The sequence below is a fragment of the Haliotis rubra genome, unplaced genomic scaffold, assembly GCF_003918875.1.
Source record: "Haliotis rubra isolate DU_JTF1 unplaced genomic scaffold, ASM391887v1 Scf53, whole genome shotgun sequence".
Lineage (NCBI taxonomy): Eukaryota > Metazoa > Mollusca > Gastropoda > Lepetellida > Haliotidae > Haliotis > Haliotis rubra.
In genome coordinates this window covers 2075703-2103272 of record NW_025767224.1, presented here as the reverse complement: position 1 = coordinate 2103272, position 27570 = coordinate 2075703, and the positions used below count along the sequence as shown (strand labels likewise).

Sequence of the window (27570 nt, the reverse complement as noted above, 5' to 3'; positions counted from 1 at the left end):
CAAGCAATAACCCCGTTTAGCTTTAGCAATTACAGAGGTAGTTTGATTTCTGCTAGCGCGAAATATCTGCCTATGAACCTCCAGTCGTGACTTTCATCACTGATGCTCTGCCCGTCGTCGTCTCATTTTGGCTGTAAATACCTCCTGGACGTTGATGTCTTTTCTTCTCCACCGACGGAGCATGTTTATCCAGAAGTGAGGCTAAGGTATTGTTGTACAATGTCCCATGATCACCAACAGACGACGGGGTTGAAGATACCAGGACAGAATTTTTTAGATCTTCTCTGAAGGCCTCAGCGTTAATATCTTTCATATTCCTACACTTGGTGGAATCTGGTTGAACTGGTGGTTTCATCAGAGACAACTTAAGGGCAACCACAGAGTGAAGGTATTGTGATATCAAGCTTGTATCTTTGGATATCATCCATGTACTATTTAATGAGACAGATACAGGACATCTTACACAAGTGACATGAGTGAGTGAGTGAGTGAGGTTTCACGCCGCACTCAGCAATATTCCAGCTGGCGGCGGTCTGTAAATAATCTAGTCTGGACCAGGCAATCCAGTGATCAACAGCATGATCTACGATCTACACAGTTGGGATACGATGACATGTATCCCAAGTCAGCGTGCCTGACCACCCGATCCCGTTAGTCGCCTCTTATAACAAGCATGAGTTACTGAAGATCAATTCTAACCCTGATCTTCACGGGTTTGACATAAGATGAACAATGATAAAAACGATCTCTTTTCACTGAATACGCAATTTTTATTCCAAACTGGCAATGGGCATGTCTGTAAAGAAAAGAATGATGTCGAATTACTCATTTGAATAAACATTAGTTATATGGGATGCGAGGGGGTTAGGTGCACAGTCATCTAATTCAATTTGCCGTTTCGTTCCTTATGGTGAGTGAGTGTGGTTTTATACCGCTTTAGCAATATTCCAGCAATATGACGGCGGCTGACACGAGAAATAGGCTTCACACATTGTACCCATGTGGGGAATCGAACCCGGGTCTTCGGCGTGACGAGCGGATGCTTAAATATTAGGCTACCCCGCAGCCCATCGTTGCAGAGTTTCGTTCCACAGAAAGTTCCAGAGGTCTCCACGCGTGAATTCCAATCCCAGATTTGCAATGGTTCGGTTTGTTGATGTCAGCACGTGACAGAGTGTTTTTATTAACTTGTAAACTTCGAAACCTTCATCGCCATCGGTCAACGAAATCAATATTCAGCATAGCTTTTAACCAGCTTCACTCAGTTCACTGTCGAATAATCTTTGAGCATTTTGGTGGTGTGTACACAGTGTCATATAGAACAGGTGCCCTTAATAGCATTACCTGCAGTATGTAGGACTGTCTTTACATGGAGCCGTCAATATTGTTGACGAAGAATTCATTTATTGAATCTGACATATTTTTGTTGTCCTGTATAACTTCATCATTCGGTGTATGATCAGGCAGCTGCCTGATAAACTTATAAAGACGAGCTGGTTTGCCTGCACAGTTCTCTATCTCCTGCAAGCAATAACCCCGTTTAGCTTTAGCAATTACAGAGGTAGTTTGATTTCTGCTAGCGCGAAATATCTGCCTATGAACCTCCAGTCGTGACTTTCATCACTGATGCTCTGCCCGTCGTCGTCTCATTTTGGCTGTTAATACCTCCTGGACGTTGATGTCTTTTCTTCTCCACCGACGGAGCATGTTTATCCAGAAGTGAGGCTAAGGTATTGTTGTACAATGTCCCATGATCACCAACAGACGACGGGGTTGAAGATACCAGGACAGAATTTTGTAGATCTTCTCTGAAGGCCTCAGCGTCAATATCTTTCAGATCCCTACACTTGCTGATTGTTGGTTCATCTGGTGGTTTCATCAGAGACAACTTAAGGGCAACCACAGAGTGAAGGTATTGTGATATCAAGCTTGTATCTTTGGATATCATCCATGTACTATTTAATGAGACAGATACAGGACATCTCACACAAGTGACATGAGTGAGTGAGTGAGTGAGTGAGGTTTCACGCCGCACTCAGCAATATTCCAGCTGGCGGCGGTCTGTAAATAATCGAGTCTGGAGTTGGGATACGATGACATGTATCCCAAGTCAGCGTGCCTGACCACCCGATCCCGTTAGTCGCCTCTTATAACAAGCATGAGTTACTGAAGATCAATTCTAACCCTGATCTTCACGGGTTTGACATAAGATAAACAATGATAAAAACGATCTCTTTTCACTGAATACACAATTTTTATTCCCAACTGGCAATGGGCATGTCTGTAAAGAAAAGAATGATGTCGAATTACTCATTTGAATAAACATTAGTTATATGGGACGCGAAGGGGTTAGGTGCACAGTCATCTACATGTAATTCAATTTGCCGTTTCGTTCCTTATGGTGAGTGAGTGTGGTTTTATACCGCTTTAGCAATATTCCAGCAATATGACGACGGTTGACACCAGAAATGGGGTTCACAAATTGTACCCATGTGGGGAATCGAACCCGGGTCTTCGGCGTGACGAGCGGATGCTTAAATATTAGGCTACCCCACCGCCCCTCGTTGCAGAGTTTGTTCCACAGAAAGTCCCAGAGGTCTGCACGCGTGAATTCCAATCCCAGATTTGCAATGGTTCTCAATCCATCAATCAATCAAGTTTATTTCGTAACAAGGCCTTAGGCCCACGTACAATACAAATAAGCATGTGTAATTATAAGATAGTGGCATTTGACAATCAGGTTTATGTGTATAAAGAACGCAATGACAATGCTTCCTTAATGTAAGAAGAACAATTTGTTAGTGTTGAAAACTTTGTACAGGATAATGTGTTTAGAAAGTATTGCTGATCTATGTAATTTGGTAATGCTTTAAAGTACTTATAGCGCAAATCATGATAAATTTTACATTCAAATAGGAAATGAAATTCATTTTCTACAAAATTATCATTACAAATATTACATAGTCTTTGGTGCCTCGGAACTCCATCAAATCTACCGGTATTTTTATATATTGGAAGTGCACCGATTCGTAACATTGTTATTCGACGCCTCGCATCTTTAGATTTCAATAATGTTAAATATGGCTCAATGCAAAATACACTTTTGATACTGGAATAGACATCAAGCGATGAACATTTGTGCATTTCTGAAAATATGAATTGCTTCTGACAATCACCAACTCTTGCATGAAAATCTTTCAAAAATTGTTCCTCGTTGCCAACTCCTTGAGCTTCCCACACAAAACCAAAACCATAATTGAACAAAGTATTTCGGACAAAATATACCCACGTTTTCCTATCAACTTCGTCTAAATTGTGCAACATAATATAGCACTGCTTTGGATTTCTATCCTTTGGTAAGCGTAAAAGTTTGAACCAATACTTCATAACACGTAATAAACTATCAACATAAATATAATTTCTACCACATTCCGCCAATACAGCAGCATTAGAGCATGTATAACTTACGCCCAACACATACTTACAAAATCTGATGTGAAACTGTTCAATAACATGCCATTTCCGAAAACCCCATATTTCCGAAGCGTACAAAATTATCGGCTTTATCTGAACGTCAAAAGATTTTGAACAAAATAATTGGAGAAATATTTTTAAGTCTCCTACCAAAAACCTTAACTGAACACAAGGCGTTATTCGCTTTATTTACCAGATTTTGAACCGATTTAGACCATGAAAGTCTATTTGAAAACAATAAACCCAAATAATTATAATATGTAGAAACGTTTAGCTTATGATCATCAAAGTACCATGATTCATACCGCCTTAATTTACCACCATTTCTAAACACTAGCACCTCTGTTTTCTCAAAATTTACAGACAAGCCCCATTTTTTTGCAAAACTGTAGTAATACATTGATCTTCCTCTGAAGACTAATGGCAGAATCTGCAAACAAACATAAATCATCTGCATACAGTAGCATATACAATTCCATAACTCTGGATCAATAAATACGCCCCTGTCACCACAAGTAATTATTTCCGTATACAACTAGTTAACAAACAACGCAAATAGAAGAGGACTTAAAATACAACCTTGCCGAACCCCACTCAAAGAATCAAAATAGTCCGAAACATTTAAATTGTTTAAATGGTTCTGTATGTTGATGTCAGCACGTGACAGAGTGTTTTTATTAACTTGTAAACTTCGAAACCTTCATCGCCATCGTTTAACGAAATCAATATTCAACATAGCTTTTAACCAGCTTCACTCAGTTCACTGTCGAATAATCTTTGAGCATTTTGGTGGTGTGTACACAGTGTCATATAGAACAGGTGCCTTTAATGGCATTACCTGCAGTATATTGGACTGTCTTTACATGGAGCCGACTGGATCAGACAGCGCTGCCGGTGGTCGCTAGAGAAGCCTCGTACTCCAGATGCTGTAACACGGCAAGGATGGAAAATAAGACCCAAGCAAACTGCCAATCAAAACCCACTGTCGTTCTCATATAATTCCTATGTTCGGTCTTCTTTAAATGGACCAGACGTATTTGGAGTTTCATATAATACGGAAAATGACTCGTAAAAGATTATTAAGACTATGCCGTTCATCTAAGGTTATATTGGCTTATTATGTGGCCAGATGTTCAGTTAGGTAGAAAAAATCATCTCTACGTTAAATTCTAGCTGTCGAGCTGTGTGAAAGAAACGGGGGTCCGAGATCATGTGACAACTGATCTGATGTGAGAACGCTTGGATATACGAGTCAAGTGCTTGTAGCTATTTTCAAAATATGCTTTTGACAGCGCTGACTAAATTCAGGTGTTCCACAGACAGCCACTTGAACAAAGGATATGTTAAATTTTTACAGAAACTTTTGAACTCCTGCGATATTGCCATGTCTAACTTGATTAACATTGTCACGAGGTAAATAGTACTTTAAATGATCTCTATGACATTAAATGTGTTTCTTCTATTTGATCATCATTTGACGTGCTTGTTTTCACAATCAACACATAATGTGCTATTGTGAAACAGACGAATTCTGTCCTGTTTCGATAAGCATCAAAGTGGTTATATACTCAGCAGCAAAAAGGACGTCAGTACGAATTCAAAATTAGATAGGCACTGTAATCAAATCGTTACAGAAATGGACATAATGAGCGGATCATAAACATTTTTGTGTACAATATCTTGACACATCAATGAATAACTCAGCACAATTTCAAGACATTAAGTGAACGTTTGCAGTCCATTCAGACTCTTGACTTCAGTATCTAGCGTGACCACCACGAGCGGCAATAACTGCAGCACAGCGTCTATGCATGGAGTGCACCAATCGATTGATGAAGGCCATTGGCACCTGGAACCACACTCTGAGAAAGGCCTGGCGCAATAAATCGGCTGTGTTCGGCCTTCGTATGACATTATTCAGTCTCCTCTGAATTTCATCCCAAAGATGTTCAATTGGGTTTAAATCAGGACTAAGGCCTGGCCACTGCATAATGTTGATACCGTTCTGCTGTAGGAAGTCTCGTGTAGCTCTGGCAGTATGGGCCCAGGCGTTATCATGCTGGAAAATGTTGTTCCGGTGACGTGCGAAATGTGGTATGCCGTGGGGTCTGAGATCTTGGTCGATGTAGCGCACCGCTGTGATGCCGCCTCCTCTCCCTGGACCAAAGTTCTGGAACACCACAGGACCCACTCTCTGGAACAGGCCTATTCCACCCCATACCATGATGCTTGCACCTCCCCATGAGTCTCTTTCCATAACACATTGGTCTGAGTAACGCTGGCCACGTCGTCGCCATATTCTTGTTCTGCCATCTGCAGTTGATACGCAGTACCGACTCTCATCTGTGAACAGAACAGTTCTCCATTGCCTGTATCGCCAGTTTTGGTGTTGTCGGGCAAACTGTAGACGTTCACGCCGATGTCGAGGGGTGAGGATAGGTCCACGGTAAGGTCTACGGCAATGGAGGTTCCCGCTGTTAAGACGTCGGCGTACTGTATCAGTACTGATTGGTCCTCCGCGTGTTCCCACTGTCTGGCGTGCTGTTTCGGATGCCTGCATGAAGGGATTCTGTACGTGCTGTCGCTCTGCCAGTACGGGGGCTATCATTTGTGGTGTTGGTGGCCCGGAAACGTTGCTGGAAGTGATTGGCAACGGCTTGTGCAGTGTGGCCAGCTTCAAGTCTTCCTAGCGCCTAGTTCCTCTGAGCTGTGGTGATGTGAATGTTTCAACCAGGTTTGGGGGTGCATTTCATAGGGCTGGTCCTTGTGAACAGCACGTGCAGCATGAGTTGCATGAAAAAACATGGAGAACACCGTACCATCTCCGAGATCAGGTTGTGTTTTTGAGACCATTTCCTAGGTTCCATTCTGAGTTTGGGAAGGAATGTCTTTGTTCAGGTAAAGTTGGAGATGTTGTCAAAAATATACAATCAAAACATTAAATGAGTTGACAGTTATCCGTTTCTGCGAGGAAAATTCCAAACTGACGTTTCTTTTGCTGCTTAGTTTATATTGCTTATCGTAAATTGATGCTTTTCAACGTTGATGCATATAATATCAGTATGTAGATTTCGTAGACCCCAGCCTCCTATATGACTAGTGGTCAGTCTGTTTTATTGTTCTGTTCTACCATATTGCACCGTATTTGAGATTGGATAAATCATCAATTTTGTGTGTCTACCCTTACCCTGATGATCAACTGGTCAAAGCCGTGGGCTTCATCGTCATCAATTTCTGCAACAAATATGAAAAACATGAGTTTACTGACATTGACGTTCTCCCCTTCTAATGTCCAGGAGCACGGGGTGAGGGGTGGCAGTGTGTGTGTGTGTGTGTGTGTGGGGGGGGGGGGGGGGGTCGTCAACAGCTGTGAAGATCAGTGAGAACAGGTTCAGGAAAGCGTTATACTGGAGACAAACCAGTTGAGGTCAGCGTTAGCCTAAAGTGTAAAGTTGAGATCAGCGTTAGACTACAGAGTAAAGGGTGGAGGCTCTTGATAGCGTTTGGCACAGACAAAAGGGAGGGCTTTCCGGATTATGCTGAAGAGAACTGAGCTGAGGTTTCGATAGCCTCATCCTTTATCCTTACACCGAGGAGTAAAATGAACACGCCATGCCTTAGGGTCATCCTGGTGTCAATAGGGCCTCTGAAAGGTTCAGATGTTTGTCATTTCTCATTTTCCACACAGATCGTATGAAGCTGAAGAGCTGCCAATTCTCTAAATCTCATTCTAATACCATGACAAGATTGTGGTAGATACTGTGTTTTCCTGTCCACAGCATGCATATTATATACTTACGTGCCATAAGTTCCAGCACGTTGCCATAGCCGGTCTTGTTAATGTATTGGGTGAGGGTATTGTGTTCAGCAGCGTACACGAGCTGCAAGAACATCTGCAAGTCCGCAGGAGAGAGATCGTCGTCAATCTTCTTTATCAGTTCAAGGTCTTTCAAGAAGTTAAACAGGTCGCTCCCACTCTGTCGTTTCTGATAAAAGGAAAAATCCCAGTAAGTGTGTTTGTAGCACCTAAACAATGGGTGCTTTGGTGTCCAAATATGTATTAGGCTAGCAACCACAGCTTGAGGAATTACAATCATTCTGTATTTGGTGGTGTTCAGAAGTAAGGTTTGAGAAAACAAATGTTATTTCAATGGAAGCAGACAAAATAGATATATTCTGATAAACATTTGAAAGTGACGAATCATAATTCTACCATGACATTTAAGTATGTTCGTTTTCGATTGGCTGTTACTAAAAAAATTAGAAGTGACAAATTTTCAATAACCACTTCTGAGAGCCGCTTCACTGCGCGTAGGAATATTTTGCACTCATTAACCCTTACAAAGGTAACAACACTACGCAAGGGGAATGAGTGCATATTTAAAACGCGTTTTTTTCATGGTGCATATGTCATGGTAGAATGTCGCTCGCTAACGCGTTCGGTTTTAAATGACATTTAGCAGCGTTCAACCAAATATAATCACTTCAAAAATGTAAACACAATAGGATTATCTCCTAAGTATACCTCGTAATCGCTCATCATCACAGGCGTGTCAGGCAATTGTAAAATACCTGTCTGACTTCATCTACATTTCATGGCAACACTGCATCCTTTCTGTTGTACGGCTCAACAGATTGAGCATTAAGGATTTCGAATCAGTTAAAATATGTCATACTCTTTATAAAGCGACGTTTAAGAATTGATAAATATGCTTTAAATCAACCTGGAAACGGGAAACTGTTCACAGCCAGCTGCGAGTTTGAAACTACTGGATATTTTTAAATGGAAGTACAAAGGTAGCCATATCAATGTTACAAAATGCCAAGGCAATTAAAAGGGATAAGGAATTGTGTGCCTGATGTTAGACACATGTTATTTAATTATGGTTTAAATTATAGATCTCACAAGATAATGAAGAAGTATTTCTTAACACAAATTAAGAAACGATATTAGATATGTTCCAGCAAAACTGACACCAACAAATGTCCTTCTGAACTCCTCATATAAGTTATAAGGATTAGCTATATTTTTGTTATACGATATCATGTTAATCTTTAAATCCACATAAAATCCATTGAACATGACCTGTTTGTTTGTACAGAATGATAGGATTTTCCGCTCTGAATTAGACCAAAAGCATATTTGACGATTCGGGTATATCGCTGACTTCATACCGCTCATCAACAGTCATACAGCCACTTCGCACAAAGACAAGTGGGACAGATTCATCTGCCGACTCAGCAAGAGAAAACAATCTTAAAATGACTTCAGCTTACAATAGTCAACTTTCCCTTTGTGTCTCGAAATATTTCAGCCGCTGCAGTTTTTGGTGTTTGCTTTTCACTGGCACCTCTTTCAACCAAGATTTTAAACAGCGCCACACGAAACCTACCCAGAAGATGTGTTGATCAAGGTCATAGCCTCGGTAAGACTTTCAAATTCTTTTGATAGACATGCGGAAGAAATTTCGCAATTTGAGGCATCAGTAAAGTACCACGATACGAGATGCGGTTGCCAACTTGTACTTATGATCCTGTGTTTCTTCCAGGGGAACAAATCAACCTTGTCTTTATCTGTTTGTAGTGGATGCCACCTTTGGGGCAGCACATTCTCACCGTGTCGCGAACACCCGATGTAATAACTATTTGATCGTGACACATGTTTATGAAACAGTCGGGATATTTCAATCGACTCTGCCATTGACAGTTCTTTGGCATTAACCTTTATAACAGTTATATCGGTTGGATAAAGCATTTGTTATACACTGACTAGGTATTCTTTTGCACTGACGTTATATAGTCTTTCACTTCGGCAAGTGCGTCAATAAAGAGTGGATCCGGAGACAGATTCTCGACATCAGGTACTTGTTCCTGACCATCGGGCTATTGCACATTTCAATAAATTAAACTTATAAGTAATTTAATTTTAAAAACTTCAGGTAAAACAGTTGTATTGAGCCTATGGTATTTGTGACAGTGATGAACTACCTCACATGTTCAATATGGAATCCTTTAGGCCACGACCCGCCCAAAACCATCATCTTGCTTTTCAATTCAAGCATGACATGTTTCCAAATTCCTCATATTAAGGTCTGAATCGCTTGTATTATCGGTTTACGTCTTCTTAAAAATACATACTTTCCAATAAAGTTTGTATCAATAGTTACGAAATTTAAAAGAATTCAAAATAGCCTTTAATATATATTCCCAGTCGAATATATAAAAATCTAAGAATGCAGTAGTCTATATTTTCGATAAGCTTCGAAGTGGGCGTGGCGAACATACGTCATCGTCAGTCTCTTTCATCATTTGATTCTGTATCATATCAGTTTTCCACGTATTTTTATCTCACGACAGAGCTCTGTACGTGATCGATAACGCTACACATGACTTGCTTGATAATGGTAGTAATGTCTACACCGAAATGTGGCATTAAAGCAGTTGCATATCCCCAAAACTATCTTCCTTTTTCCAGGGTGGTGAAAGGTTAAAGGTTCACGCTGAAGACCCGGGTTCGATTCCCCACGTGGGTACAATGTGTGAAGCCCATTTCAGTCAGTGTCATTAGAATAACTGTTTAAAATCATGGGGACAAATGTTCGCATAAATCTACTTACGCCTAAAATGGTTCCTCCCAGATGCTAAAACAGAAGAGTATTATTATTATTATTATTAGTAGTAGTAGTAGTAGTAGCAGCAGCAGCAGCAGCAGCAGCAGTAGCAGCAGCAGTAGTAGTAGTAGTAGTAGTAGTAGTAGCAGCAGCAGCAGCAGCAGTAGCAGCAGTAGAAGTAGCAACAGTTAAATACACACATTTACAGCTGTTAAGATGTTACGATTCTATATCATCAAAAAGCATCAGGGTACTTACATAGGCAAGGTAACCTTCAAAGTGGGGAATGTCATCATCGTCCAAGTCTGAAGATGGATCAAACATATGTGTAACATTTCAACTTCATGCGGAAGTTCTTAGAGGGTCAGTTTCTGCCATACTTGTAAAGATCTATATCAGATGATCCCGAAAACAGTTGCTTTTCCATATGTGCGTTCTGTAGATAGACACTTTCTGTCTTATTTTCTTGTGGTAGTGTCAATATGTTACGGACATTCTGGGGCCAATTAACTGTTACCTTGTTGTCTGTTCTGTGTTTAGCGTTATTTCCGTGGGCGTTTAGAAAAACAGATGTTGAAACTGGGGACATTTTCTGAAATAACATTGTGATGTTTTTAATGCTGATCCGCAGTTTAGGCTCGTTCTTGTTCTCGGTGTTGCAGTGAGTCCATCTGAGATACTGTCTGTGTGTATATTAGTGGCTCATGCCCATCTGAGATGTTGTGTGTAGATAGTCTAAAAAGTGCGTTTTGAGTGATTACATAAATTGGGTAGCCTGTCGGCTGTCCCGAGCATTCATATCAGTGTGTGTGGACAAACATAGACATACAATCAATGAGACGAATAATCTTGTCGAAGGTCTGGGCTTTGATGAAGGCCGTCAGCTCGGTACTGCCCTGCTCGGCAGCCGAGACGAGCTTTTCGAAGAGTGCTTGTTCTTCAATTGGAATATACTGGAACTCGTGACTCTTTCGTATATCCTTCAGGTAGTCCGCGAATTTAGAAGGGTCGGTGTAGTCGTGATGGTGATCATCGGCCAAGACAGCCGTCACTACTACCAAAGCCACAATTAGGAGATTCATCTTTCTGGGGAAGAAAATGAGTTTTCTGTATAGCTAGAGATTGAGTGAGTTTAGTTTTACGCCGCACTCAGCAATATTCCAGCTATATGGCAGCCTGCATATGTTGTAAGGGGGGGAGGAGGGGGGGGGGGTTGGACAGAATATCCGCCATTTTCTTTTTATGACGTAACATAGGTGTGACCTTTGTGTGACCTAATCGATTGTTGAACCCAACCCTCCTTCGGGAGTCCGGCCCAGGTGTGTGTGTCACCTTCAGGTTCACCTTAGTGGTCTGTGATTATTATTCAATTATCTTATGAGTGGTATGAGTTTGCTGACTCGAGTGTTCACACAGCTTAGACTAATGCTTAGTCTCTGATATATATATATAATTTTGATCGTAACAAACAAGCCCGTTTAAATTGAAAAGGAGCCCTAATGACCCCAGAGATTCAGAACCTGAGGAAATCTAGACTTGCTTTATTTAGGGCTTTAGCACTGCAGAGAGGGCATGTGGCAGTAGGGAAAATAATGTGGTTCAGGGACTGTGAGACAGACTAATGATACGTGTTCAACATAGAATTAATATCACACTATGAAGGGGAATTAGCTGCGATTTATTAGGTCAAAATATCAGAGCGCATTTTGTTAAATCAAAGTTTAATATAGCTGTCACACAAGGAACAAGTATTTTACATTTCTGTCAACAATAAACGGTTGTAGCTGTTAAAATTCATATGGGCCCGTATATGCGTGAATTGGGTGCTGTCTATAGGCACTAATACATAACACTATGCTATTCAACATAGCACAATCGCTTGCTCGCTGAGCCGTAACTGAAGCATGTGACAGCCGCGATTGGATGAAATAGTGTAAGGTGTTATGTTTGTTAAAAGCACCTCCATCCAGTCATTAAAACTGACCACCATTTTTAAGTATTTAATGCTGTCATTTGTATCAATTATGCTTATGCGTGTACAAATATGTTCAAGTAGGTGACAGATGGTGCGGACGTGGGAGGGTTGATGTGTTTAGCTTCCTGTGTGTGGCTTCCTGTGCTCAGTTAGCCGGTTCAAGTTGACCAGAAATTGTTTTATTGTAATTTATTGGTCATACTGTATTCATGTGTACATGGTTGGTGATAATTTTCAGCGTGGTGTAGTGTCACATACGGCCACCTTTCCGCCTTTTAAAGATCAGACTGTAATCATGAGTACATGGCATGGATAATTTTCAATGTGATGTTGAAATGCTGACAAGTGGTGCTAGGGAGACAAGTGTCTGGTCAGCTGATGGTCACGTTAGCTTGGTTGTACAGTGGTGGAGACAGAGTGTCTGACCGGAATTAAATACAGGAAATAGTAAGCAGTTGATGACTGATGGTCAGTGAATATCCCAAGTAGTTTGGTTGTACAGTGATGAAACGATTTAGCATTTGTCATATATATTACTGAATAAGAACTATGTGTTCTCCTGTAAAACTTTCACTTTTATTCAACATTTTAAAACTTTTACTCTCAAATTGCAAACATAAAAAAACCAATCTTATGTCCATGTTTATGACACTTATTTGACATCATGTAACACATAGGTTACTCACATGCCGTTAGCCGCTCTTATTCCACAGACAGTACAATGAAATACTGGTGTAAGCTTCTTGTGACTGTAGTGTGTGGGGTATGAAGAGGTTAGGACCTCCTGGTGTTAAGAATTGTATTCTGTGTATTCAGTGACATAGGGAGGATTATTTATCAGTTGTAAAACAAAGATTTGTACAACGAACTGTTGTACAATTCACCAGCAATGCATTAAGCGAGTGAGTGAGTTTAGTTTTATCTTGCACTCAGTAATATCGCAGCTATATGGTCTGTAAATAATCGAGTCTGGACCAGACAATCCAGTGATCAACAGCATGAGTATCGATCTACCCAATTGGGATATGATGATGAGATGTGTCAATCGTGCCAGCGAGCCTCACCACCCGATCCCGTTAGTCGCCTCTTACGAGAAGCATGGGTTACTGAAGGGTAACCCGCACCTTCACAGGTACAATACATTAAGAAACAAGAAAGATATACAGATTTCATTGTTTATTAGCTCCGTTTCAAATGAGTAGACATTAGGATAGAAGCTCTCCCAAATGCCTACTTTACATCTGTTGTGTTATTGCCCTTCCTCATCCACCTGTCCTTCACTCTCTTCATCAGATGTCATGTCTTCATAATCATCATCAATTAAGTCTTCTACCCAAGACTTATATTGGTACAGTTTGGAAAACACGTCATGATACAGATTATTTGTGTCTTGTACTCGTTTCAGTATTCCTTGTGTCTTTGGACCCAACTGCATATGGTACAGATAAGTAATAAATCGGGCATACGTCTCTTTAAACGTGCTCCAGATGAATTTCTTCAGTTTGGCTTTAATCATGTCTTTGTGTAACCCTCTTTTCATGTACAGCTGTCGTTTCTCATCCAAAAAGTCTTCATTCAGCTCACGCGTACGTGAATACATTTGTCTTATACCTTGCTCTTCGAGATCAGCCATCTTATTTTTCCTGTTGCCATGTGTGACATCGTTTAACGATTCATCATCCCCATCAGTTTCCATTTCAGGACATTGTTTATCGTGTAAATGTCTTTGTAAGTTGTGGTTATTGCTAAACACTTGACCACAATAGTCACAATCTGACAGAGGACGTGGTCTCTTCACAGAAGAGAAGTTATCGTCTTCCTCCCACTTCCTTTTCACTTGGGGTATTCCAGGTGGACCCACTGAAGACTTTTGGGACACCAGTTTCTTCTGTGTTTTTGCAAATCATGCACTTCTTGAAACACGAGTCCACAGTCATCACAAGATGGCATGGTTGAGAGGTTTTCTTCACACGTCTGCTCACTCTGAACGTCTAACTCGGACTGAATTGTCCTAGCTTGGAGGCCTCTTTTTAAACTGAATGCAGGACAAAGTCGCATATGGGGAGGTGTTTGGGGTTTTAGATCAACCAACAAGTATCCATAAGGTTTCTTGGTGGCCCTTTGAAATGGCTCCATGAAATGGTCTGTGTTACCTGGATACATTTGCCTCGCCAAAGTAATGATGGGTTGTTGATCGATAGGGTTGTTGAACAGAAGCAGATAATGACAGTTTCTTTGTTGTGTGGGATCCTTACTGTAATACAAATTCTGGTTCAAGGCGATCACTGAGAGATTACGATGATGACTTCCTTCCGTAAACAGATCTGTAATGCATGGGTCTTTGCTCGCTGTCGACGTTAAGTTCACAACATGGGGGTCCAGAAACACATCCTTTTCGAGGTGAGAAGGAATGCCTTGATGAAATTCAACGTATGGATAAACACAGGCTTGAATGGTGTTATACAAGGGCTGCCATCGTTTGTAGAGCCATATAATACGTTCAGGATAAGGTTTAATGTTCATCCTTTCTAGAAGCTGTTTTACTAAGTAGGTTTTCCCACAGGAGGTTGGCCCTGAGACGATCATGATGAATGGATGTCGCAGCCTACATTCTTCCAATGACTGGGTAGTACTTTCTGATGAATGTGGTTGCACTGGTTGCTGCTGCTGCTGCTGCTGTAGTTGCTGATGCTGCTGATGATGTTGCCAAGTCGGCATTAATGAAAGAGGAGGAGGAGGAGTAGGAGGAGAGAGTTGTTGATGTGGTGTGGAGGAGGAGGTGGAGGAGGAGGAGGAAGAGAGCGTTGTTGATGTTTCTGTCTTCTATGTCTCAACATATTGTCTGTCCTGGAAAAAGTCTGATAGCACACAGGGCACGTTGTTGACTGCATGGTGGTCTGAGTCTAAATGGCAGGGAACCATGTCTACAGGCAGCTTTTATCTAAAAAGTCGTCTTCCGTTTCTTCATGGGAATCTGGGAGGAACTTCCAGCTTTAGAGCCCCCTTTTTCTGCATCTGAATAAGAGCCTTGGCCTGTTCGACCACTTGTTGAGTAGGGGTAACAAACTTAATCTTAGGTTGCTCTGTGGTTTCTTTTGGTTTATCTTTCTTCGACTCTGGGTCATACAGTTCCAAATATCGATCGACAGACATCATGGCAGATTTTTCTCCTCCACGCATTATAGAATGATAAGGATCTCCTTTCCCTTCAGTCCTTAGCATGTAAAACCGTGTCCATTTATCGGCATCGGGTACAAAGAGTTTGTATTGTGGATTATTCATGATGAAAACGGGAGCGACTTGAGGTGATGTGTCACTGTCACTGGTCCACGGCTAAATGAAGCTAGATAGCCCTCGTGGCCTGTTATATATAGATATCCATGGTGTGAATTGACCTTTCATGGATTGGTGTAGCTTTCAACATCACTGCCAGGATGGTCATACATGTTCTTTCCCCGGATTGACAAACTAAACCTAAGACGGGTGTACTAGATGTACTAAGCCAGTGCTCTATCAAACAATCAGGCATTTTGAATTGCCCCATCTCTGAGTGCATTGACAAACTGCGGTTTCAAAATAAATGCGACGATAGGTATGTAACTGGCAAAAAGACTCTTCCACATACTGTATGTCGTCCAAAGGGGGCGAACTAATCTTCATAACACAGCTAGGTAGTTATTTCTATCATTTTTCCTCAGGAAACGACGCCTTTCATATCAAGTCACTGGTAATCTTCCCTTTAATAACCTATTGATAATACCATTGACGGCAAGAATCTGTTCTCTGTTCATTCATCAAATAAGTGTCATAAACATGGACATAAGATGGGGTTTTTTTTATGTTTGCAATTTGAGAGTAAAAGTTTTAAAATGTTGAATAAAAGTGAAAGTTTTACAGGAGAACACATAGTTCTTATTCAGTAATATATATGACAAATGCTAAATCATTTCATCACTGAACAACCAAACTACTTGAGATATTCACTGACCATCAGTCGTCAACTGCTTACTATTTCCTGTATTTAATTCCGGTCAGACACTTGTCTCCCTACATAACGGAAGCTGACCACCACTGTACAACCAAGCTACTTGAGATATTCACTGACCATCAGTCATCAACTGCTTACTATTTCCTGTATTTAATTCCGGTCAGACACTTGTCTCCCTACATAACGGAAGCTGACCACTTGTCAGCATACATTCAACATCACATTGAAAATTATCCATGCCATGTACTCATGATTATAGTCTGATCTTTAAAAGGCGGAAAGGTGACCGTATGTGACACTACACCACGCTGAAAATTATCACCAACCATGTACACATGAATACAGTATGACCAATAAATTACAATAAAACAATTTCTGGTCAACTTGAACCGGCTAACTGAGCACAGGAAGCCACACACAGGAAGCTAAACACATCAACCCTCCCACGTCCGCACCATCTGTCACCTACTTGAACATATTTGTACACGCATAAGCATAATTGATACAAATGACAGCATTAAATACTTAAAAATGGTGGTCAGTTTTAATGACTGGATGGAGGTGCTTTTAACAAATATAACACCTTACACTATTTCATCCAATCGCGGCTGTCACATGTCTCTTCAGTTACGGCTCAGCGAGCAAGCGATTGTGCTATGTTGAATAGCATAGTGTTATGTATTAGTGCCTATAGACAGCACCCAATTCACGCATATACGGGCCCATATGAATTTTAACAGCTACAACCGTTTATTGTTGACAGAAATGTAAAATACTTGTTCCTTGTGTGACAGCTATATTAAACTTTGATTTAACAAAATGCGCTCTGATATTTTGACCTAATAAATCGCAGCTAATTCCCCTTCATAGTGTGATATTAATTCTATGTTGAACACGTATGCTTAGTCTGTCTCACAGTCCCTGAACCACATTATTTTCCCTACTGCCACATGCCCTCTCTGCAGTGCTAAAGCCCTAAATAAAGCAAGTCTAGATTTCCTCAGGTTCTGAATCTCTGGGGTCATTAGGGCTCCTTTTCAATTTAAACGGGCTTGTTTGTTACGATCAAAATTATATATTTATATTCAGAGACTAAGCATTAGTCTAAGCTGTGTGAACACTCGAGTCAGCAAACTCATACCACTCATAAGATAATTGAATAATAATCACAGACCACTAAGGTGAACCTGAAGGTGACACACACACCTGGGCCGGACTCCCGAAGGAGGGTGGGGTTCAACAATCGATTAGGTCACACAAAGGTCACACCTATGTTACGTCATAAAAAGAAAATGGCGGATATTCTGTTCAAACACACACCAAAACCCCCCTTACAAGATGCATAGCTAGTGACGGGTTTGATATTACAAAGGGGTCAGAAAGGATAACAGTATATGGGTGAATAACTTGTTTATTACAGCGAGGGCGACGTTTCGGTGTAGTTTCTAATACTGTCAGCCAGTGGTGATGGTGTTAGAACCTACACCTACCGAAACGGTGTAATAAACCACATAGTTATATACTGGTATCCCTCCTAACTCAAACTTAGAAAGGGGTGACAGCAAAAGACCTCAGGAAGACGGGGTTCGACTCCCAGTTAAGAGACACTCAGTGATTGATGTCTCTTGACTCGACTCCTCGTGGTTTGAAGGTTACCGACTCAAATACATGACAAAAACACACATGGAAGCTGTATGCGAATGCTGTCTTAAATTACGAGTCGAAACTTGGCAACAGTTGTCCTTGCGATAAATGGTGGATTTCAAACGCAAAATGAAAGTTTGAAAGTGTATCACACACTGACAAAGGAAAAATACAAACAAATAAAACAAACGAATCAAATCAAAACAAAAAGCAAAAACACATTACATAATCCAATCCATAAAAACGAAGTGTAAAGGTACCTGAATAGGTCCCAAACATCTGACTTGTCACAATGTACGACAGGAATTCAACTATACTGAGAGGCGCTAAAAACGAATATTGTACTTTCTACTCTAAGTCCGTTTTAGAGATGTTACTGTTTCCAAAACTACAATATGGTGAAAACATATGGTTAAGGAATGCACAGCTCTGATGTTTAGGTTCGAATCCCACGTTTTCAAATCACAGGGACGTGACATCTCAAACGCACCCAAGAGCATGTGCGATGACAATGCAGTTAGATGAACAGAAAACCATGGCTTTCATTCACATTCAAGATGCCACGGTTGATCAACGCCCAAAGGAACCAAGGAATTGGAATGCTGCATGCTGGCCAAACATAGAGAGATGTTGCTAATCACTTCCACGTCCACCAGACGACCATTTCGAGGCTACAGGAACGTCTTAGGCAACAGGAAGTGCCCAAGACCATCCACGTCCGGGAGCGCCTCGTGTGACGTCACAAAGGCAAGATCGGTACATCGTCGTTAGTCATCTTCGGAATCGCTTCAGGTCTGCACGAGAGACTGCAAATGCCATGATAGGAACAATTGGACGTTCCATCAGTGACCGGTCAGTACGCCGTCGACTTGCTGCACGTCACATCCGATGTCGTCGACCCTATCGTGGACAGATCCTCACCCATGCACATCGCCTAAATCGTCAACGTTGGGCAGCTGCTGGAAGCTATCTTGGTGCTAGACAGAGGCGAGATGTCATCTTCACGTTTCAACGTCAGTTTCCCTGATGGTCGGCTACGTGTCTATCTCCGTAATCATGAACATTTTGCTCAGCCTTGTGTCATTGAGCGTGATCGCTTTGGTGGTGGTGGAGTTATGGTATGGGGGAAAATTAACGTCAACTTCCGCTCTGACTTGGTTGTTCTTCAAGGGAACCTCAACGCCCGACGTTACATTGACAACGTGTTGCAACCAGTGCTTCTGCCATTGATGGGTCGACACGGACGACATCACCTCGTGTTCCAACACGACAATGCCAGGCCACATACGGCTAGGATAACACAGGACTTTATGCATCAGAACAATGTGGATGTCTTGAACTTGCCCTCGCGATCACCTGATTTTAATCCGATCGAACATTTGTGGGATGAACTTGGGCGCCGTGTGAGACGTCAGTTGAATCCTCCCCAAATTGTAGCTGAGTTGACACAAGCTTTGCAGTTTCACTGGAGAGCCGTTCCACAAGCTTTGATTCGGAGATTGTGCTTGTCAATGCCTGGCAGACCCTGGGCTTGCATGGCTGCCCAAGGAGGACACACACGGTATTGACAAGAAGGGTGTTCAGGTTCTATAGCACTCATGGGCATTCCAGTCACTACATGAGTCACGAGTGAAAGGCAAGAAGGGTGTTCAGGTTCTATAGCACTCATGGGTCACATTCCAGTTCACTATAGCACTCATGGAGTCACTACATGAGTCACGAGTGAAAGGCAAGAAGGGTGTTCAGGTTCTATAGCACTCATGGGCATTCCAGTCACTACATGAGTCACGAGTGAAAGGCAAGAGAGGTGTTCAGCTTCTATAGCACTCATGGGCATTCCAGTCACTACATGAGTCAAGTGAAAGGCAAGAAGGGTGTTCAGGTTCTATAGCACTCATGGGCATTCCAGTCACTACATGAGTCACGAGTCAGACTCATGGGCATTCCAGTCACTACATGAGTCACGAGTGAAAGGCAAGAAGGGTGTTCATGGGCATTCCAGGAAAGGCAAGAGAGGTGTTCAGGTTCTATAGCACTCATGGGCATTCCAGTCACTACATGAGTCACGAGTGAAAGGCAAGAAGGGTGTTCAGGTTCTATAGCACTCATGGGCATTCCAGTCACTACATGAGTCACGAGTGAAAGGCAAGAAGGGTGTTCAGGTTCTATAGCACTCATGGGCATTCCAGTCACTACATGAGTCACGAGTCAGGTTCTATAGCACTCATGGGCATTCCAGTCACTAAGGCAAGAAGGGTGTTCAGGTTCTATAGCACTCATGGGCATTCCAGTCACTACATGAGTCACGAGTGAAAGGCAAGAAGGGTGTTCAGGTTCTATAGCACTCATGGGCATTCCAGTCACTACATGAGTCACGAGTGAAAGGCAAGAGGGGTGTTCAGGTTCTATAGCACTCATGGGCATTCCAGTCACTACATGAGTCACGAGTGAAAGGCAAGAGGTGTTGTTCTATAGCACTCATGGGCATTCCAGTCACTACATGAGTCACGAGTGAAAGGCAAGAGAGGTGTTCAGGTTCTATAGCACTCATGGGCATTCCAGTCACTACATGAGTCACGAGTGAAAGGCAAGAAGGGTGTTCAGGTTCTATAGCACTCATGGGCATTCCAGTCACTACATGAGTCACGAGTGAAAGGCAAGAAGGGTGTTCAGGTTCTATAGCACTCATGGGCATTCCAGTCACTACATGAGTCACGAGTGAAAGGCAAGAGAGGGTGTTCAGGTTCTATAGCACTCATGGGCATTCCAGTCACTACATGAGTCACGAGTGAAAGGCAAGAAGGGTGTTCAGGTTCTATAACACTCATGGGCATTCCAGTCACTACATGAGTCACGAGTGAAAGGCAAGAAGGGTGTTCAGGTTTTCACTCATGGGCATTCTATCACACTCATGGTGTTCATTCCAGTCAGTCACTACATGAGTCACGAGTGAAAGGCAAGAAGGGTGTTCAGGTTCTATAGCACTCATGGGCATTCCAGTCACTACATGAGTCACGAGTGAAAGGCAAGAGAGGTGTGTTCAGGTTCTATCACTATGGACATTCCAGTCACTACATGAGTCACTCAGAAGGGGTTCATTCCAGTCACTGGGCATTCATGAGTCCAGTCACACGAGTGAAAGGCAAGAAGGGTGTTCAGGTTCTATAGCACACTCATGGGCATTCCAGTCACTACATGAGTCACGAGTGAAAGGCAAGAGGGGTGTTCAGGTTCTATAGCACTCATGGGCATTCCAGTCACTACATGAGTCACGAGTAAGATCCTATGAAACCCACATTGGTAAAATCTGAGGTTAATTGTTCCAAACACTAGTCACAAGAGAGGGTGTTCAGGTTCTATAGCACTCATGGGCATTCCAGTCACTACATGAGTCAATATTCAGTAAAAGGCATAAAATAACTTTTACCAATCAACAAAATGTATTACTGTTGTGAAATAGCATGTAACACTTTATCATTGCATATAGCAAATGCATATACCGCAATACATTACAAGTTAAGATACAAAATTAACAAGATCAGTATATTACCTGTCGTGTACCACAGCTCGGAACAGGATGACCGTCCGAGACGTGCGGATCTATTTATACCTGACAGGAATCAGGATGGGTTTTCTCGAAGGTCTCCTTATCAACGTTTCTTAATATTCTTTTTGCATGGAACTATTAATAGGGCTCCAACAATAAGCCTATGAAAATAGGGTTGTGAAAGGCATAAACCTTATCCGAAGTGATTGTTTGATTAGCATTGTAGAAGTTTGTAAGTCTAAAATGAAGCAAACAACTTTATGGGTGACAACTTCCTGTGTGGTGCATAGAACGATGTCTCGATGTAGATTCGTACACAGTTATCAAGCTTTTTAGAATGAAACATACAACTTTATGTATGATAACATCTTCTTTATTACACAGTGACGTTTCGATGTATATTCTTACTCCGTTATCAAGCTTTAGCTCCATGCAATAAACAAGAAGTTGTCGTCCATAACGTTGTATGCTTCATTCTTATCCGGTTTATTTGTTTGAGCCGCTGCAAATAATAATAATAATAATAATAATTGGCTTGTATAGCGCCTAGTTTCCATCATAGATGCTCAACGGCGCTGCATACATCGTTAAAAACACAATAAGTGTGAAAAGAGTTCTATTCAGAAGCCATCTGGAAGAAGTAGGTTTTGAGCAAGTTCTTGAATTGTGAATGGGACTCAGTTCGTCTGAGGGTGACTGGAAGATTGTTCCACAGAGCTGGTGCTGCTACAGAAAAGGCTCTATCACCCATTGATGTTTTAGTGCTTGGCTGTGTTAGTCTTAACGTATCTTTTGATCTAAGAGCTCTGGTGGGTACATGCAGATGTACAAGCTGGCGAAGGTAGTCACAGGACTGGTCATCGTAGAGGCAGTTATGAGTCAGTAGCAGAATCTTGAAGTAGATCCTGTACTTTACTGGAAGCCAGTGAAGGGATTTCAGAACTGGCGATATATGGTCATGGCGATGGGTTCGAGAGACCACACGAGCTGCTGCGTTTTGAATTTTCTGCAATTTAGAAAGTGTTGAAGATGCCGTGTTGCAAAAGAGTGAGTTGCAATAGTCCAGCTTTGAGATTACAAGTGTTTGCATTAGGAGCTTTGTTGTCTCAGTGTCTAGGAAGTTGCGGATCTTGCCGATGTTGTAGATGTGAAAGAAACATGACTTGCAGAGGGACTTGACATATTCATCTAGGGACATGTTGGACTGGAAGATGATTCCCAGATTTCTGGCTGAGTTTGAGGTCTTCACATCCTCAGTTCCTATCTTGAGTGTGATTCCAGGTGGCATCTTCTGCAGCTGTTGCCGTGAGCCTATGGCAAGGAACTCAGTCTTGCTGTCGTTCAACTTCAAATAGTTGACAGCCATCCATTCCCGGATATCCATTATGCAGCGTTCGATCTTATGAACTCCTTGTGAAACTTCTGATGGTTTGATGGAAATATACAACTGATTATCGTCAGCGTAGAGATGATGACAGTTCAGTGACATCACAGCGGTTTGGCAGTATCACAGGAGCATAAAGTTAAATTGCACGCACGGATAGCTACCGGAACAAATGCCATTTTGATTGTCACGCTGTAATGACACAGTCTGGTCTTGGCAAGTTGTATCCTTTAACCACAAACGGGATTTTGAAACCCTTATAAAACCTTTTATAGTAAATATCAATGTAAGGTAAAACCCGTGTCGAAAACGCATGAATATGCGTGTACATGGGGCTAATTATTCTTGAAATATACTAATAATATAGTTTATATCAGTAATAACGAGGGATTTAATTTCATGATAAATATGCTATGACTAATTACGTCTTTTGCAAACACCAAACATCCCTGTCTGGTCTTGGTGGGTAGCTAAGCCTGAGTTCGATTCCCCTGTCGTCCCTACTGGTGGAATAACACTCACTGACGTACGAACGACATGGGCACTTTTACTTACTCTACTCTAATGGGCTCTAATGTTCAAATTTCATCAAGTATACTTAATTTAATCTGCAAACTTTAAAGAAAGAAAACACATGTAATTCTACCAATCAGTTGTAGCCAAATGTCACAGTATAAAAGATCAAATGTCTGTTAACATGTATCTCTTATAAAACGTTCAATAAGTGAAGGAGGTGGGCGTTGTCTTGAATTTGACCTTGTGGAATTCATGTCCATTCCACTTACAATGCCCGAGAAAGTTAATCTAACGTCTTTGGCACCGGCTGACGTTCAAGTAGGCGTCGGCCGAGGGCATCCCACAAATGCTCGATGGGGTTGATGACGGGCGATTTGGAAGGCCATGGAAGCACTGTAATATGTTCTCATTCTGAAGATACTAAATAGTTGCATGTGAAATCTAACACAAAGTTAGATTTCTGCGTGAAAGATATGGCTCCCCACATCATGACACTCCAAACCACCATATTGGTCCATCTGGGCGACACAATTCTGGGCAAAACGTTCACTTCGACGTCACGGCACTGAAGCAAAAAGCATGATTCGTCATTTAACCATATCGAAAGTCCAACTTCTCGTACACGATTACGAATGGTTTGCGCCGATACTCTCCTCACACCAGGCACTGCAGTTGCAGTTCTAGTTCCTGGGAAAATTCGATTTCGCAAATGAAGTACCCGGATGGACCCAATCCGAGGTCTACCACTTCGAGGCCGATCTTGGGAAGAATTGGTTTGTTGATTTGAAGACTGATGGTACTCTTGTTAACATTGAGGCGACGTGCAACGGCAGAATGAGATTCACCAGCCTCTAGACGTCCAGTTGCAATGTTTTGATTTACAGTAGTGAGTCGTGGCATAACGTTATTCCTTCATTTAGCTAAAAATGGCAGTGACCTTAGCAAGATGGCCCTATGTAGTCAATGTCCCTGCGCACGATTCCTCAAAACTACACGTGTGTATTGCGAACCACTTTCTCCTCATGGCAATTTCATTTCAACGTAAACGAGCAATACTGTTTCGGAAGATTCGTTTTCACGCTATGCATTCGTTCCATTTACACAAACCAGCGTTATCCCGGCGAAATTATAACAATCAAACACTAATTTTGAACAATATTTGATATGTCATTTATCAATATCACCGATGCGTGCCTTTTTGGGAAGTGTATAACTGCGACTTTCTACTGTAACAATACTGAACGACGGCTTTATCATTGCCAAATTCACTACAAACCCTCCTCTTATCTAGGAATACTCACCCTGTGAGACACACGTGTATGTATATTTTAAGTCTTATACAACACTGTCGGGGCATTAGAACACCGATAAGATTACAGAAGAAGCTATACTACATAACATAACATATGGTCATGTACAGTCAATAGGAATGTAACAAAGGGCAACAACGAACACTCTTTATGTGTATCTTTTAGAGAAACTTAGGCCATTGGCCCATGACACAGCAGTTGCACACCATCCACAATACGTATTGTTTACATTAACAGACTTGTCGTCACACGTATAGACTTCTCAACATACATAGCCAAGATCTCTGTTATCAATGGGACATTAAAAGAATAAATTTAAATAATGTTGAAAATACATAGTATTTCCTTGGAATAAGCTGTTCACGTAATTCGCCATATGCCTGGCATACAAACTGGAAGTGGTACTCATCTTCGATATAGTTCATTTTACAAACATTACAAAAATTTCTTTCCTTGGGACATTTGAGTATCTATTCATCTCAATTTTCAGTTGGTGAGAACTGCATCTAAACTTAACTGAAGCGACACGAACTTTCTGAATAGTTATACGCTTAATATACTGCTCATCATATATGTTAGACTTATACAAAGAATAATTATATGTTTTAGAACCTTGTGACAAAGATACATGCCAAACTTATTGATTCGCACGTTTAGCTCTATCCATAGATTCTGATAAAACGACTGAATATTTCTTATGCACTGGTTATCCCAAACATACCCAAATTTTGACTCATATCTAACATCAACACGTTATAACATTTCTTGGGCAAGCGTAAGTATGGCATGGATAACAGTTTATACCATTACTTTATAGAACGTTTATAGGCATGGTTTGACGTTGACGGTTTCACAACAATAAAATATTTACATGCTTGAACATGAACTCCTTCAATAACACTGGTAATCTTACATTCAGGGTCAATGTCTAGTCCCCATATTTCAGAACCATACAATAAAATTGACATCACTTTACTTTCGAAAACCTTTAAAAAAACATCATATGGTAATGGTCTAAGCTTCAACAGACATATCAAAACACCGACTAATGCTTTTCTAGATTGCAACGATGAACTAATAAACTGTTTATTCCAACTTAGATTCCTAGAAAATACCACACCTAAATATCTATAGGATGAGACACATTCAATAAGATTGCCATCAAAATACCATTTTTCGCCCCTCGAAAGAACTCCGCCGTTTTTAAAGACAACAACTTTAGTTTATCTAAATTTACAGTTAAAATATATTGGTGACAATACTGTTGTAACACGTTAATTCGATTTTGTAATCCTCCGATAGTGTCAGATATAATAACACCGTCATCCGCAAACAGTAATATAAATAAATGAGTCAAGTCCGGATGTAAGTGGATGCCAGGATAACATGAACCTTCTATTGAACAACGGAAATAAAAGGGGGCTTAAGACACATCCCTGACGCACTGCCACATTACACTCAAACATATCTGAGACTAAATTATTAAATTTAACACACGATTTTACACTTTCATAGATAGATTTAATACACCCTAACATTTTTGGCGAAACTCCCTTGTGTTGCAAAACTGTCGACACCTTAGAACGATTAACAAAATCGAAAGCTTTTGCAAAATCCACATATAAATCATACACTTTACCTTTCTTTTCCTACAAGAGTCGACCGACAACAGATTGCAAAATGAAGATATTATCCACAGCCAAATAGCCATGCCGAAATCCGGCCTGTGATTCCGAAACGTTTTCATACGCACCGCACCGAAATTTTAATCTGGCATTCAAGACTGCAATACAAATCTTACTAAATATACTCAAGATCGTTATACCTCGATAATTAGGTGTAATATTGAGATCTCCCTTTGTATGTATATCCTATCGACCTTGACTCGGGGAAAACGCAACTATCAATTTAAAAGACCATTTATAAAACAGTAAGAAGAGGTGACAAAACATCACTTGAATGCATAAAGTTCGGCAATAAACCTATCGTGTCCTGGACATTTTGATGTTTTGGGATTATCCAAAGCAACTTTTACCTCCTCCTGGGTAATTGTTGAATCCAAAATGTCAGCAGTGAATGCATCAATGTCAATTATGACATTGTCAACGTCAATATTGCTATCATCCACATCAACCGAACCCATATATATATTTCTAAAATAAGAGTACCATTCCTGCAATGCAATACACGGTCTAGCAGAGAAGAAAGCACCTGAAAAATGCTTACGTGCTGACCAAAAGGAATTGGTATCATTAAGATTATTCATCCATTTACTTCTTAATTTATTCAAATACACACACTTTTTGTCCCGAACAACAGTTACTGTAAATACTGCCTCAGACTATTATCACATTTATTCATTCTAAACACTCTAAGTAACCTATCTCTCTCGCATCGGAGATAGCTACACTCCTGATCATACCATAACTGTTGGGGTGTATGTGCATAACTACCACACTAGCACTACATACAACTCGCAGCCCTACACACTGCATATGTAAACATTTCTATGGCAACATTTATGTTTGTAGACATGGATTGTAAATATTCTTCAATCATGGATCTAATCATATCTGAAAGCAGATTACTTTGTCCTCATCCCAGTTATAACGGTAGTCATCCGATGCCTTATGCGAAGCATGAACATGCACGTGCGGATGTCCATCGTGTCCCAGACATGAAATGAACAAGTTAGTGGAAGATGGTCAGTGTCTGCCCTAGATATACCTTTGAAGTCATTACAAAGTGTAAACAACATGGGCGAACAAATTACATAGCCAGTCACACTTTTACCCAGTTCATGAATGTGTAATCTCCTGAGCGTGCATCAGATCCACAGCGACTGTTCATAATAAACAAGTTTTAACACGGAGCACCACCAAAGTAGGACCCGTGAAGGTCCAGGTTAGAATATTGATCTTCAGTAAGCCATGCGTGTCGTAAGAGGCGACTAACGGGATTGACACATGTCATCGGTTCCCATTTGCGCAGATCGATGCTCATGCTGTTGATTACTGGATTGTCTGGTCCAGACTCGATTATTTACAGACCGCCGCCATATAGGTGGAATATTGCTGAGTGCGGTGTAAAACTAAACTCACTCACTCACTCACCACCAAAG

The 27570-nt window shown here is 41.2% G+C and overlaps 1 protein-coding gene across 2 annotated transcripts; it reads right to left on the bottom strand.

Moving 5' to 3' along the window:
- Positions 1-749: 749 nt before the first annotated feature.
- Positions 750-21346, bottom strand: LOC124253045. 2 transcript variants are annotated; one of them, XM_046686763.1, is made up of 8 exons: positions 21243-21346; positions 10915-11171; positions 10344-10390; positions 10092-10115; positions 7274-7460; positions 6662-6708; positions 4313-4400; positions 750-796 (listed from the first exon to the last, which is right to left on the bottom strand). In XM_046686763.1, exons 2-7 carry the CDS (start codon positions 11165-11167, stop codon positions 4353-4355), a joined length of 606 nt encoding a protein of 201 aa, XP_046542719.1. In that variant the 5' UTR covers positions 11168-11171; positions 21243-21346; the 3' UTR covers positions 750-796; positions 4313-4352. The 2 variants fall into 2 exon arrangements, with proteins under 2 accessions (XP_046542719.1, XP_046542718.1); XM_046686762.1 differs by lacking the exon at positions 750-796 and adding an exon at positions 2235-2281.
- Between the last annotated feature and the right edge of the window lie 6224 nt (positions 21347-27570).

Excerpts from the sequence above, each read along its gene's own strand:
- LOC124253045 (XM_046686763.1), bottom strand. The coding sequence starts at position 11,167 with ATGAATCTCCTAATTGTGGCTTTGGTAGTAGTGACGGCTGTCTTGGCC. Across the intron at positions 10,391-10,914 it reads GATTATTCGTCTCATTGATT|ACTTGGACGATGATGACATT; the intron begins GTATGTCTATGT and ends ATCCATCTTCAG. Across the intron at positions 7,461-10,091 it reads TGGGAGGAACCATTTTAGGC|AAACGACAGAGTGGGAGCGA; the intron begins GTAAGTAGATTT and ends TCCTTTTATCAG.